The sequence below is a fragment of the Ailuropoda melanoleuca genome, chromosome 7, assembly GCF_002007445.2.
Source record: "Ailuropoda melanoleuca isolate Jingjing chromosome 7, ASM200744v2, whole genome shotgun sequence".
NCBI classification, from domain to species: Eukaryota; Metazoa; Chordata; class Mammalia; order Carnivora; family Ursidae; genus Ailuropoda; species Ailuropoda melanoleuca.
In genome coordinates, this window is record NC_048224.1 from 9,182,701 (window position 1) to 9,198,219 (window position 15,519).

At 38.0% G+C, this 15,519-nt stretch overlaps 1 protein-coding gene across 8 annotated transcripts in view; it reads left to right on the forward strand.

Moving 5' to 3' along the window:
- CCDC171 (coiled-coil domain containing 171) overlaps positions 1-15,519 on the forward strand; it is a 303,540-nt gene that overhangs the window by 261,336 nt on the left and 26,685 nt on the right. For 7 of the 8 annotated variants that reach the window (XM_034663934.1, XM_034663935.1, XM_034663938.1 and 4 more), the window contains one exon: positions 365-517. The exons of the other annotated variant lie outside the window; for it this stretch is intronic. In XM_034663934.1, coding sequence (XP_034519825.1) covers positions 365-517 — 153 coding nt within the window. The remainder of the gene's footprint in view (positions 1-364; positions 518-15,519) is intronic. 8 annotated transcript variants of the gene reach the window in all.

The window sequence follows — 15,519 nt, forward strand, 5'->3', positions numbered from 1 at the left end:
TATATCCATCTGTTGTGTGTCTTAAGATTGAAATTTAGGTCAGATTACAACTTGAATTTAACTTCACAAAGAAAATAATTGTGCCATCTTTAAAAATTGCATTCTAAATTTTAAACACAATAGATCAAAGTACATCTCATTTAAATATATACTCTGGAAAAGAAGTCTCAATTATTTTTTCCTAAACTTTCTTAAAATAGTCCCTGTTCTCAATGTAAAATGTGAAGGTTAGCTTTATTATTTTAAAGAAAGATGAAAAGTTGTTTATTTTAAAATTTTAATGATTTTGCTTTCAAATTATGGAAATTCTTCTTTGGGGACATCTTTATTTGAATTGTATGTGACATTATATTTATTTCTTAAGGCTATGATTAAAAGTTTCATGGATGTCTACCAGCTTGCAAGCGCTAGAATTGCTACGTTAGAGAAGGAAATGACATCTCATCGAAGTCACATTGCAACGTTGAAATCAGAACTTCACACAGCTTGTTTACGTGAAAATCAAAGTTTACAATCAGTAAGTCCTGCAACATTGTTTTTCTTTGTGTCTGGGGTCACGTTTACATTCATGTTTTTATTGCTCGTAAAATCACTCGCCAGTGTATATAATTTAGGGTAAATGATCAATCAAGTGATGCAAAATTGTTAGTGTGGAGAAAATTTTGAAGAAAGAAAGGCAATTAATTTTTCCATTGTATCATGTATAAAGATATGCATACTGTTATCAATGCTCAAACACTACATCAAGATTCCTTTGTGTTTGGCAGCGCAGCTGACAGTTGGATTTGGCAGTGTGCATAGTTAAAGCTCGCAACTGTCTGAAGATTCAGTGTGTCCCATTAAGACAGAATATTATTAATTATGCGTATAACCAAAATGGTAATTAGAACATGTGATTATTCTCTGTAGAGAACTAGACTTATCCATAATACATGCCTAGCTAAAGATGCATGTTGTGATTCATCTATATGATTAAAATTCAGTTTCAGCAGTCATTTTATGTCTTAAAATTTTAGCCCATGATGAAATTTGGGCTCATTTAAGACTAAACAAAATTTTCTCCATTTGAAATATGTGTTTGGGGAGTATCAAAAAATGAATAAAGGAATAAAATAAACATCGAAAACGTTTTTTTTCTCCAAAGGCAAATACATCAACAGTGAGATTAAGAAGGTTACCAATCACTGGAATGCCTTTTTTCCTTTTTTGGCTTGATTTTAATGGCTCAGGGTGACTTGTAAGGAGAAACAATATCATTTTTTTAGACCAAATGCAGCATTTTATTTAAAAACAAAAACAAAAACTCCGTACACCAGTGCCCCAGTAACCTGATCGATAAGTTCCACATTTTGGAAATCTAAGTCTTTTTTTAAATTTTTTTAATGTTTTTGCCATTTGGCTATTAACCCTTTTCCATCGATACATTCAACAGAAGAAGACTTAGCGCAAATAGCTGCGTGGCTATGGGTTGGTTCTTTAGCCCCACCAGGTTTCAGCTCAAGTGTCTGCATCCCAATGAAACCTTTGTGACCGTAGTATTTAAAATTGCAGCTACCAACCATCCCCCACCCCCGAACTCTCTGTCTCATTCTCACCCCATATCGCCTGTCTACCTTACTCCTTTCTTGCTTTCTTTCACGATAGCACTAATTCTTGATTGACAGAAATTGCATTGTATTTATTTGCTTTTGTCTGTTCCCTACCCTCATAGAATATAAATTCCATAGAGACAAGCAGTTTGGGGTATTTCTTCTCTGCTCTGAAGGTGCTCTAGAGGCAAGAACAGTCTTGCCCACAGTAGGTGCTTAACTAATGTTTCATGAGTGAAAATGCTAGCACTTCATCCAAAAAAATGACCAAATCAGTTATTTGGGACCTGAGATGTTGAGTTCAATTTTTAAAAAGTGACTTTGTTAATTTCTTAATGAGAGAGTAGTAAATTTGATCTCCACCAAAATAAATTAAAATGAAGAGGAAACTTATTTAAAAATTCAAGCATTTTTTTTTTTTTTTTAAGATTTTATTTTTATTTATTTGACAGAGATAGAGACAGCCAGCGAGAGAGGGAACACAAGCAGGGGGAGTGGGAGAGGAAGAAGCAGGCTCACAGCAGAGGAGCCTGATGTGGGGCTCGATCCCATAACGCTGGGATCACGCCCTGAGCCGAAGGCAGACGCTTAACCGCTGTGCCACCCAGGCGCCCCAAAAATTCAAGCATTTTAAATGTATTCTAGCCTTTCTGTGAAACAGACTCACATTTATTCCTGTGAACTCTCTGGCCCCGTTGATTAGTATTTCATTATACTGTCGAGGTTGTGTCAGCTTTGTTGGGTCATACTATTATTTATTGTCCGTTACTGTTATTCATATACAAGTAATTACCTGTATTTTAAGAAGGGCCGCACTTGATAAGGTGGGATTGTTTCCCCCTGGGTTCAAAAAAATTTTTTTATCAATTATTGTGCTACTAATGTCTTAATGAAAGTGTGCCTCACTGACTGTCATCATAAAACTCTACTCCTCAACCTTTCCCCTCCTGAAAAATCTGTAAGGATATGCTCACCATCCTGTTTGCACGAGGTGGTTCACCCTGGCAGTGATTCTCAAAAGGGGACGTGTGTAATGTGAAAAACCATTCAGGAGGCGATGATGTGTCCTTCTAGGAGAATGTTGCCCAATCCCATGTCCCTATGGGGTGTTTACTCTCTGGTCTCTTTCCTTAGCTGAGAATTACTATTTTTGAAACAGTAATAAGTTGGTATAATAATTTTATTTTTCAAGACATTTGTGTATGCATTTTCAAACTTGAGCTCCTTAAGAACTCTCTGAGGGAGGTAGGAGAGCCTCCGTCTTTGTATTTCATAGATGAGAGGTGATGCAGTTTGGCAGATAGAGCATAGGCTTTGGAATTATGTCCGTTGGGAATATAATCAAGTGTAAATCACAGAAAACCTGACTAATGTGACTTAAGGAAATCCAGGTTGTTTGTTTTTGTTTTTTTTTTTCCTCACATAACAAGAAGTCTAGGTCTAGGTGACAGTTGTCCTGTGGCTATTGGTGGTTCAGATTCTCTGTGATTTATCTGCTACTCCCTCATTATCCTAAGGTAGCAGCCAGCTCTAGGATTTATAATTGCATTCAAGTCAGAAGGATGGGATGGCCTAGCAATATCTGCTTTATGTATATAATAAAGCCTTGGAAGGTTTTTCCTTTAAAAACAATTTAAATACATTTTATATGGATTTATTTAAATATTTATAAATTTTAATATAAATTTAATAGATAATAAATATTAAATATATAGAAATATATTTATTTATATATATAAAAAAGGAAAAGCCTTCTAAGGAAGCTCCAAACATATTTCCACTTACATCCCGTTGGCTGGAAATGGGTCATGTGGCCACTCTGAGCTATAATGTAATGAGTCAAGGGACAAGGGAATGAGGAATCAATAGTGTGTGCCATAGAAGTCAATAAATCTGGATTTAATTTCAATTCTGTCAACTGCTAATTGTGTCAACTGCTAATTGTGTGGCTAAGTAGGGTTTTCATCTGTAATTCTGTCAACTGCTAATTGTGTGGCTAAGTAGGGTTTTCATCTGGAAAATGGGGTAATGATCCTACTCCCTAACAGAGATGCTGGCAGCTCTAGTGAGAAGTGTTGAAGCACTTTGGGTTTTGCTTTGCACTTAGTGAGTAGTCAGTCCAAAAAAAAAAAAAAGTTAGCTATTATTTTTATCACCATTATCTTGATAGAAAGTAATTGGATTGCACCACAGGAAAAGATTATTTACTAACCTACCATCTTCAGTTGCAAACCCTGTCATTTTGCTCTGCCTCCTACTGTAGCCTCGAGTTTGTAATTCCTCCTCTGTGATTACCGTCAGTATATCCTGGTGACGGAACTCTCTGCCCTTTCTGCAGCCTCTTTCCCCTCCTTTCATTGACACATTCTTGAAAAGTAGTCTACTTGCTTCTTCTGTATGCTCATCTCCCATTCATTCCTCAGCTTTGCTGCTATCTGGTTTCTGAGTCCATCCTTCCACTGAAACTATTTTCTCAAAGCTCACAAATAATTTTCGCCTGCTCCCCATTCATTAGTTCCTTCTCCTGCCTTTTAATCTTTCAGCAACGTATGAAGCTTTTAACTACTTTCTTCTTTCAACGCTCACCTCCTTTGTTTCCCTCATTATTGACTTTTCCTTCTTTGGTTCTCTGGCCTCTACTTACTTGAGCTCTGCTTTCTCTGTATTATTGCTTCTTAATTCTTTTCTTTATTCATTAGTTCAGTATTTATCCAGGATCTCCTCTAGAGCAGGCACAATGCTGGTCCAAGGGACATTGTGTGAACCAAAACAGACAATCCTTGTTCTTGTGAACAAAATCTAAGAATGGAAGAAATTATTTCCATGTAATCACACTAATGTGTAATTACCAGGATAAGTGCTCTGAAAGAAAAGAACTGAAGCATATAACAGTTTTTAAACAAATGGGCGTACCCTAGACTAAGGTATCAGCAAAGCCTTTTCAGGGTCAGTGATGCTTGAGCTGGTATCTGAAGACTGGGTAGGAGTTATGCAGAAGGAGAGTAGTGTCCCAGATCAGGAGGAGGGAAACAGGAACATCTACAAAGGCTCTGTGAGGGAAAGAAGAAATTGAGAAATACCGGTGTGGCTAGAATAAAGAGAGCAAAGGCAAGAGTGGCCTGAATGAGATAAGGATGGTGTAGAGAGAAGGACAGAAGTCTGACTTTGTTGTCCTTGTTTTAAGAGCAAGGGAAAAGGCATTGGAAAACTTTAAAGGAGTGACTTGCTCAGATTTGGTTTTTAAAAAAGATCACTTTGGCTGTAGTGTGAAGGAACAATTGGATGTGAAGAACAAGAGAAAGGGGTAGTCAGATAATTCCTGGACTTTTTCCTTTTGGAAATAGATCAATGATCTCATTTACTGAGAGAGAAACGATGGAATAGGAGGGAAGATTATGAGTTTAGCTTTGAGTATGTTGAGTTTGAGGTATCTCTTAGACGTCCAACTGGAGATACCAAAAAGACTGCTTGATAGGGAATTTAAGCAAGATGCCAACTTGGAGGTATGCATTTTAGGTTATTGTCACATAGATAGGACTTGAGGCTGTTCACAAGGGTGAGAGACTATGTAGGGACAGTTTATAGAGTAAGAAGAGAAAAAGGCCTAAGAAGAAAGCTTGAAAAACTCCAACATACGATGCTTGAGAAGGAGAAGATAAGGTTGGAAAGGAGACTGTGAAGGAACAGGCAAAGAGGTCAAAGGAAAACCAAAAAGGTGTGATGCCATGAGAATAGACTGTTTAAAGAAGGGTGACGTATCAATAGTGTCTATGCTGCTGAAGATAGAGTGAAAGGAGGATTAAAAATGGCCTTTGGATTTAATCATGGAGGCCCTTGGTAACCTTAGCAAAGGCTCTTTCAGCAAGAGGTGGAGAGATGAGTGAGAGTTGACCAAAAAAGAAAAAAAAGACAGTGGATTTAAATCTCAAGGATTTAGCTGTTAAGTGGGAGACAGGAATGGAGTATTCAGGGGGCATTCGAGGAGTTCTGTCCTAAGATGGGAGTGAATTAGTCATGTTTCAATATCGTCTTAAATCTAGGCCTCCAGATTGGCCATGTTCACCATACTGTCCACTTTTATTGTTTCAGCTTTCACCTTTTTATACTCTAGGTATTTTTTGACTAGTATTTGCATGATATCTGTTTTTCCATTTTTTTTTCTTTTAACCTACCTGTGTTTATATTTATAGTGGGTTTCCTGGAGAAAGATATAGTTTGGTTTTGTTTTTTCTATCCATTTGATAGTCTCCAGCTTTTAATTGGGTGATTAGACCACATACATTTAATATGATTATTGATATTTTTGTATTTTTACCATTTTATTTGTTTTATGGGGACAAATGCAAAAAGACATGGTCTCTGCTCTTGTGCGTTCCTCCTCTAACAAGGGAAACAAACACATAAGCAAATCAGAAAAATAGGCATGTGTAAAGCCTGGGGAGCACAGATGAAGGAGAATTCATTCTGCCTAACATCATCAGTAAAAGATGAGCTGTTTATAGGAGCCTTTGAATAATGTGTAGCAATTTGACACCTTGTTAAGGGGGAAGACCAATAAAAATTGCTATATTATTTTGATTTGAGGACTAGGCCTTATGGATAGTACATATGTTTAATGAATTAAATGATATAAGTGGTATTTTTTTGTACATTAGAACATGTATTGTTGCTTCAGCTCCGTTCTCCCTCTCAGTTAAAGACAGCCAACCCACCCAAACAGCCTGTACCCGCTGGAGCCCAACACTGCTTACAACAGTCACTCCAACCCCGTCTTCATATGTTCCCAATTCATTCTTGCACCGTCCAGTCCTTGCCTTTTAGTCTGTAATCTGATTTGATTCTGCCTCTGGCCATTTTGCTATTGATGTTCTTGTTTGGTCTCTCTAGTATTTGCTATTTAGGCCATTCTCAAAACTCTAGCTGTCCCTTCTGATACCCACCCAACCTACCATCACCTCCTCCCCACGGCCCTCATCTAAGGTTTAGAGTCAAGCAGGCCTGAATGTGCATCCTGTCTGCGGTATTTGTTATCCATATAATACTCTAAGCCTCCATGTCTGTATTCGTAACATGTAGACATGGTGGCCTACATTGTAGGGTTGGGTTTGAGGATTAAAGACACTGTCTGGCGTACTAGTAGATGCTCAATAAATTTTACAATAAGGTTTTTTAAAAATAAATCAAATAAAAACATTTTCTGATAGTTACCATATATTTCCCACAGCTAAGCTATACATTAGTTTTAAAAATATATGTAACCATGAGGAAATCTTTTGATGAGTGAGCAAAAGAACTGGAACAACCCTTAAATCAGTGCTCATACTAAGTACAGTATTGATGATAGTTGCTGTTATCACTTACATAATGAACTGAGGGTAGTCAGCGTACGTTCGTTAACCATCTTTTCCAGCCATTTAGCAATCTAAGAGTGTAAAATAAATATTCATTATTACTAAAAAACTTAATATATCATGGGGCGCCTGGGTAGTGCAGTCGTTAAGTGTCTGCCTTCGGCTCAGGGCGTGATCCCGGCGTTCTGGGATCGAGCCCCACGTCAGGCTCCTCCGCTGGGAGCCTGCTTCTTCCTTCTCCCACTCCCCCTGCTTGTGTTCCCTCTCTCGCTGGCTGTCTCTGTCACATAAATAAATAAAATCTTTAAAAAAAACAAAACAAAACAAAAAAACTTACTATATCATGGTGTTGTAATGCATAGAAAGAGATTGATCATATTGTAGACATGAATAGTCATCTTTAAAAACCTTGTCCTTCTTAAGGTGAAATTTTCATTTTTTGTTCGGCAACAGATAATAACAATGCTGGAGTGCATGTAAGAGTTCTCATCAGTTGTACACTTGCCAGTATTTTAACATTTTCAGTATGTTGGTCTCTGACCCATTAACTTAGCGCTGCTCTAGAGCTTTTATCTTCAGTAATAGTAACCAGAAAGGGCTTCCAGTGAAGAGCTTTTGAGACACAGGCAGCCCAGTAGAGAACAGTGCAGCAGTCAGAACCAATTACTTGCGGGTGTTTGGAGACCGGCACACCCACAGCTGGGGAGAAACACATGATATTTCAATCTGGGAAACATGAAATGCCAAACCCAAATACTTTGCTGTGAGTTATGATGCTGCAACCCACAGTATTGATTTGCCTCATTTCCACTGTATGTTTAAGCAGTGTGTTTTTAATTCTGTGCTACTTTTTTTTTCTTTAAGATCTATTTATTTGTTTGAGAGAGAGAAATAGAGCACACGGGAGAGGGAGAGGCAGAGGGAGAGAGAGTCCCAAGCAGACTCTGCGCTGAGCGTGGAGCCTGATGCAGGGCTGAATCCCATGACCCCGGGATCACAGCCTGAGCCAAAACCAAGAGTTGGCCGCTTAACCAACTGCACCACCCAGGCGCCCCTATAGTATGAGAAAATAACAAATTACGAATCAGAGGAACATTCCAGTTAGTATCTTCACAGGGAAGATATCTTTGCATATTGTTCAGATTATGTCAGATTTGATAGTTGTCAAGTGGTATCATATTGTTAATAAAGGCCAAAGACTTAGATATTTTGGTTCCGTTAAGATAAAAATAAAAAGTAAGGATCCCCTGTCTCTTAAGTTTTCAAATAATGTTTTGTCACATTTGTTTTCATTACATTTTCTTGAGAGAGGAAGGATTATTTGTCAGTATTACTAGTATTGTGTGGATTGAGAAGCTGACAATTTAAGTGACTTACTCTAGTTGCTTTCATAAACTTTCAAACACTTCATCCCAGTTGATTCAAGATGTTTATTATTGAGATTTTTAACTATTCAAGAAAAAAAATTTTTTTTTTAAGTGAGCCCTAAGCCATGACTTAATTTGAGAGAGGGACTGTTCAGTACAGTGAAGCCCAGCTACAGAGTCTTGCTGCCAGGTTTTTAATTAGAACCCAACAGGTTAGAATCCATGGCCTCTGCTTCTGTGTTTGGTGCTTTCCTATGAGAATGAAGTGTGGATTAAGACAAATCTCGGGGTGCATGAGTGGCTCAGTCAGTTAAGCGTCTGTCTTCGGCTTGGGTCATGATCCCAGAGTCCTGGGATCAAGTCTCGCATGAGGCTCCTTGCTCCACGGGAGTCTGCTTCTCCTTCTGCCTGCTGCTCGCCCTGCTTGTGCTCTCTCTCTCTTCCTCTGGGAGCCTGCTTCTTCCTCTCCCACTCCCCCTGCTTGTGTTCCCTCTTTCGCTGGCTGTCTCTATCTCTGTCAAATAAATAAATAAAATCTTAAAAAAAAAAGTTAGGAGTTGACAGGGGAAAGCAGGGGATGCTCAAGGAATGGAAGGCCGTCTGTGTGACTGGAGCAGAGCCAATGGGATGGACGGATGAGACGGAGGAGGGGCCACATTCATGTGGCCGTGAGCATGATTCTCGGCGGGCTGGGCACTCTGTGATGTCTCCGACGGCTGCGTGGCAAACATCTATTGCCTTTGCTCTATGTATTTACTTTTCCCAACTCCAAATTTCATTTTTGCTAGTTGTTCTCAAAGGTCACTGACATTTGATGCCATAACAGTCTCATTGTACCCTTTGCTAACTACTGCCTTACTTAGGTGCTTATTAAATTCTCCCATATTTTTATCACGAGCTCCAGCTCCGGCCTCTGAATACTAACAGAGCTAAATAAGGGAAACCTTAAATATCAATAGGGGGGACAGCCCAGTCAACATGCAGATGTTTTCCTTTGATCCTTGACATACATAGCCAAACTTTCAAAGGTTTCTCATATTCCAGAAACTCAAGCTTTGGTTGGTGTAGGAAATAGGGACCCGAAGGTAATAATGTGTATTCAATTGGCCATACACCTCTTCTCTAGTCTTTTAGTTTTGTATGATGCAGTTTAAAAAGAGCTACGTTCATGACAAATGATGTCTGGGCAGTGACTGTAGAGGCGTAATATCCTAAATTTTATATGTATGTTAATATATAAGTATAATACACTTAATTATGTAAATATATAACATATATCTATAATAATATATAGACATTTTATGTCAGATATATTAGATTTTATATGTAAGTATAAATATAAAAATATATTTATCTATAGTAAATACAACATATTTGTATAGTTCTATTCCTCAATGATGAAATACTGCGAGGGTGGAGCACGGAGTGGCAGGAAGGAAAGTTTCAATGATTGTCATCAATTGTCATCAATCAGTGATTAGGTTGTAGAAAATACAGATGGTAATTCGACAGTCTAATGCTCTGATTATTTATACTGGTTGTTCAAAGAACAGTGGCAAGTAAATATGCTTGCGAGTATTGCCCTTACACTTTTCTCTTTCTTACAAAATTGGGTTCTTTGAGGGCTTTAGCTGCCTGTTAGATTCTCAGAAATCTCCACTTCAGTTTTCTGCAAACACCTGACACTGATGGAGGTCCCAGACTGAACATGCTCTTCAACTTTGTCACTCCCTATTTTCCCAAATTCTCCATTCCCTACGTTCCTTATCTCTGATGTCACTATCCACCTTGCAGCCCAAGGCAGAAGCCTTAACATTTGTCCCACTTTTTGTCCACCACCAACATTTAATCACTGGCTGAGTCTCCCTGTTTCTACCACCACAGATCTCCTACATCCATTCTCACCTTTCTACTGTTGTGATCACAGTAACTTTTCTTTGGGTTATTGCAATGGTCTTCCAGTGAGTTTCCCCACATGCAGTTTTCCCCTTCGGTCTTGTCTGCCACATTAATCCAGGTGTTACCTTTCTCACACGCAGATATGGGCAGGCCATAGCTTGACTCAAAACATATTTTGGCTCTAAACTTTCTTCATGATAAAGTAAAAATTCATCGACATTCAGGTATATGCTGACTCCATCTGGCATTCAGGTTCATCTCCCAGTTGGCAGAAGTATGGGTTCCCTTTGTTATGCTCATTTGTCACTGCATTTATATGAGCACTATATAGTACTCTGGCTTATGTAATCAATTAGTTGTGTAGGTATTACCATATTGTGAGTCTGTGAGATCATGTCTTGTTTATTTTTTAAAATTCATTATAATGATTTGACTTAGGAAGGGCCAGTTGATTTCAATTGAAATAATTGGAAGAATACACCTTCATAATATTTATTCAATACATACTTGCTATGGAACATATGTACTTTGCACAAACCATAATTCCCCCCAAATTTTTCCCACACAAAATTTTCTGAAATTAATTCTCATCATACTATGTTTCATATGCTTCTCTAGCAAACACTTCATGAGAATGAATAGAATAATTTATACATTATTGTATCTATGATAAAATTTTAAGTAGACACTTTCAAATGATATAAATTATACATTTCTTTTCCTATTCACAAACAAAAACAAAGACCCAAACTTATTTGCGACAAAGAACATTCTTTTCAGCATACCGCTTAAATAATTCTAAACCTTGTCAAAATTTTTTGGGACTCCTGCTTCTGTATGTTTACCCACATACACAGAAATTGACCAGTTTAATACCTTTTTCTCACATGGTGGGTACTCAGTAAATGTTTGTTGATAACAGTGGTATACTAAATTAAAATGAACTGTGCCTGGGTCTAGCCAAAAGTAAGAGTATGAGAGGTTTATGTCAGAAGTAGAAAGCTTATTTTAAAAAAATGTATTTCTTTAAACCCTTACCTCATACCATCTATGAAAATTAACTCAAAATGGATCAAAGAGCTAAACAGAAAAGCTAAAATGCTGGAGTGGACGGGGAGGTGGGAAGAATGACGGACATTAGGGAGGGTATGTGCTATAGTGAGTGCTGTGAATTGTGTAACAATGATGAATCGCAGACCTGTACCCCTGAAACAAATAATACATTATATGTTAATAAAAAATAGAGATAAATTATGAGCTTGGAATTGGCAGTGGATTCTTAGACTATGATACCAACAGCGTAAGTGACAAAAGAAAAACAGGACAACTAGGACTTAATCAAAATTAAACACTTTTGTGCATTAAAAAATGGGAGAAAATGTTTATAATCATATATCTGATTGGAATCTAATACGTAAGGAACTCAACAACAACAAAAAAGGCAAATGAGCTAAGTTTTAGAAGGGGCAAAGGACTTGAATAGATGCTTCTCCAAAGAAGATATACAAATGACCAACAAACACAGGCAAAGATACCCATTGTCATTAGTCAGTAGGGAAATGCAAATCAAGACCACAATAAGATACCACTTCCACTGATGAAGAATACCATAAAAAAAAAAAAAGGAAAATAGCAAATTTTCATAACAGCACTGTTTGCAAGGGCCAAAAATGGAAACAACCCAAATGTCCATTGGTCAATGAATGGATAAACAAATGTGGTCTGTCCAGACAATAGACTATTTTTTTTAAAAGATTTTATTTATTTATTTGACAGAGATAGAGACAGCCAGCGAGAGAGGGAACACAAGCAGGGAGTGGGAGAGGAAGAAGCAGGCTCATAGCGGAGGAGCCTGATGTGGGGCTCGATCCCATAACGCCGGGATCTCGCCCTGAGCCGTAGGCAGACGGTTAACTGCTGTGCCACCCAGGCGCTCCCAGACAATAGACTATTATTCAGCCATGAAAAGGAATGAAGTATTGATACATGTTACAACCTGGAAGTACTTTGAAAACACTATGCTAAATGAAAGAAGCCAGACACAAAGACCACATATTGTAGGATTCTATTTATATGAACAGGCGTGTTCTGTCTCCATAGAGACAGAAGGCAGATTAGTGGCTGACTGGGGAAAGGGGAGGAAGGAATGGAGAATGACTGTTTCAGGGGAATGGGGTTTCCTTTCGGGGTGATGGATAGGCTCTAGAGCTGAGTGGTGGTGATGTGATGTGAATATACTTGATGTCACTGAATTGTAGACTTCAAAATGGTTACAACAGTAAATTTTACGTTGTATGTGTTTTACCACATTCACAAAATATTTCTTTTCGGTCTTGGTTGGTATGGATAGGCAGCTAGATTGTTGCTTACACAGAATGGCAACGTGGTGTGCTGCAAAGTCACATGACAGAGAATCAGAGGAAACACTGGTTCTAGAACAACCTTTGTTATCAACTCACCACAGAGCTTTGGGAAATAAATCACACAATCTCCTTGGTCTTGGTTTTTCCTGGCTTTAAAATGAAGGGTTTCAACTAGATAAAATCTCAGTTCCCGCTCAGCTTCAGCTGAAGTTACAAATACTGATTTTGAATATTTAGATTCTAACTATGTTTCATTGTGTTCTCGCTTCAATTTACAACAATCAAATGAGCGCATGTTTGTAAATTTATAACATAATTATATTTTGAGTTTGGTTATACTCAACACCAATAACCCATTTATAAATGTATACCAGTTATATAAATCTCACAATATGACTTGTAACAAGGTAGTCCAGAAGTCCCCAAATTACTCTGAAAATGTATTAGCGTATTTGTAAGGAGTATTTCCTTTTTTCATGCAAAGTTTTTTTGATATTTAATATGCTAGGAATGTGAACTTTTAACTCGTCAAACTATTGTAACATATTTGAAAATTATAGTAATTTGATTAAAATGTTGCCTATAAGGCAAAAGGTTTAGTTAATAGAATCCATATGTAATTAAAATGCAGAACTAAATGTAATCAGACTCTGGTGACTAGTGCCTTCATATTGATAGTTTTACAATGGCCTCTGGGGTTGAAAGTTTAAATGTTGCAGAATGCCGCAACACTGTAGAAAATAGCTTCAGCTGGCAATTGAGCTTTTAAAAGACATCAGCAGTTACCTGGTGAGATGTGACTATCGCATCGTAGATTTTCATCATTTTCGGAATGTCTTTGGTTGGCAGGTGGTAGAGGCACATGACTGGCGTGCGGGTGGAGAAGCCCACTAGGCCGCACCGTTCTATAAACAGCCCGAGATGAAGGTCCCAGCTCGGAGCCAAGCCATGGCCTTCTTTTTTTTCTTTTTTCTTTTTTCAATAACAGAGTTGCTTAATTTGAGTGAATTCATTTGAATCATACGAAATTTATAGACACAACACTATGCACCAAGCCACAAAAAAAGTCCAAAAAAATTTTCCTGAACTTAAAAAAATTATTTTCTCTGGACAGTTTTAAGAGTCGACATCCTGTGTTAGAGTTCTCTAATCATCACCAGCACAATTTACAATCAGAACACACAGAGAGCCAGTTTAGACCAGCTCATCTGTTGATCTTGGCAGAGACCCTTCATCGCACTGTGTGCAGCTGCCACTTGAGGGTTGCGGGGCTCAGCCGAGAGCCAGAGGAGGGAGGGGTGCGAGGCTGGTCAAGGCACGGCCGGCTAGGCCTGCTTCATTTCAGCAGTTGTATGTTGCTTAAAAAAAAAATAGTCTTTTAATTTTACTGCCCCCCCCCTTTCTTTTTAACCTGAAATTAAACGAGGACCTCTCATGAGCCACTGCGCTCCAGGCATAAGAAATTGTAATGTCTGGCTTGCAGAAACTGTCCCGTCAAAATGTGCTTCTGATTAGGTGGCTTAATTACAGCTGTGAAAACAATGTTGATTTAGGCCTCGAGATTCCAGGGCATGTCAGCTGTTACTAGCTAACCTTGGACGCCATCCACCATTTTAAAACTCTGTACCACTAAAGTCACCCTGCTTGACAACTTCTTATTTAGGCAGAAAAGTTGCCAGAAGCAACACATTTTTATGCAAAATGTTGTTCGATGCGCCATTTCAACGGCAGCACCGTTAGTGGTCATTAAGGAGATAGTTCGCCTTGCACACTTGATCCAGAACAGGGAAGTTCTGTATGTAAAAACGGTAAGTTTTGAGTAGTATTTTTAAAGGGTTGACTGACATAAGAATTAATTTTAATTCCTTTAATTCAGTTTTATTTCAAATCCAGCATGTTGGTTTAACCACCCAATTTTATTACACCTAAATTTTCCTGACAGTTTCATTTGCTGTGAGGAAATAAAATTGCAGGGTTTTTTTTCAACATGGGAAATAATGGCTAGTTTTAAAAACGTTACGTTTGAAACTTCCCTTGCCTCAAGCTGGTTCAGACGCAACCTCAGTTTACTTTTGGAAGGAAACGAAGCTCATTAACTAGTATTTAATATTTTAATATAATATAAGTATGTTTTTTCATAGTGTGAAAGCTTATTAGACTCATGTATTTACACCTGCAGGGGAAGTGAGAGACTTAATAATTAGACGGTTCCAATACTTTGGAATTTTCAATGCAATTGTCACTGACATCATAAGTATTATAACTACATATTTATAGGAGTTCCTGCTCATTGTATTTTAGATTTTAAAACTCTCGTTATGTGCTATGAATGATTTTTTATTTGTCAATATTTTTAGAACTGCGCATCAGAGAGAAAGCAGTGCCAAAAAAAGTAAGGTGGGCAGCTGAGCAACGAACATAAAGAGTCCTAATTCTCGTAATCATTTTGGAAGAAACTTACGCTTAAAAATGCATGATTTATGCCAAACCGAATACCCAAGAGAGAGCTAAATGATTTCTTTAAAATGAACTCTCCCACACCCAAGACATTAAATCCAACGAAGTGGGTGGTCAGGGCACATCTTTTTCTACTAGTCAGACTCATTGAACAATTGACTGACTGGCCCATGTATGGACAAGGAAACTTTTGTTCAAGTTGAATTAAGAGTTAATACATAGGTAATTAATTGTGGGGAGCGGATGGGGGGGTGAATAGTTGGGTTGGCGAAGCAGCGTGTGTGTCTTGAAAGCGAGAGCTGGACCACTGACTCAAAATAGAGTTTAAATTAGTAATCCCATAAGCTAAATAACATCAGTAACATCTTAATTGCCAGATACTGTGTAGAGACATCTGTATCTATTTCATCGGTTATTTAATTCAATCTTCAGTCTTATGGGAGGAATGTTATTTCCCCTTGTTGTAGAGGAGGCCACGCAGTCTCGGCGAGGT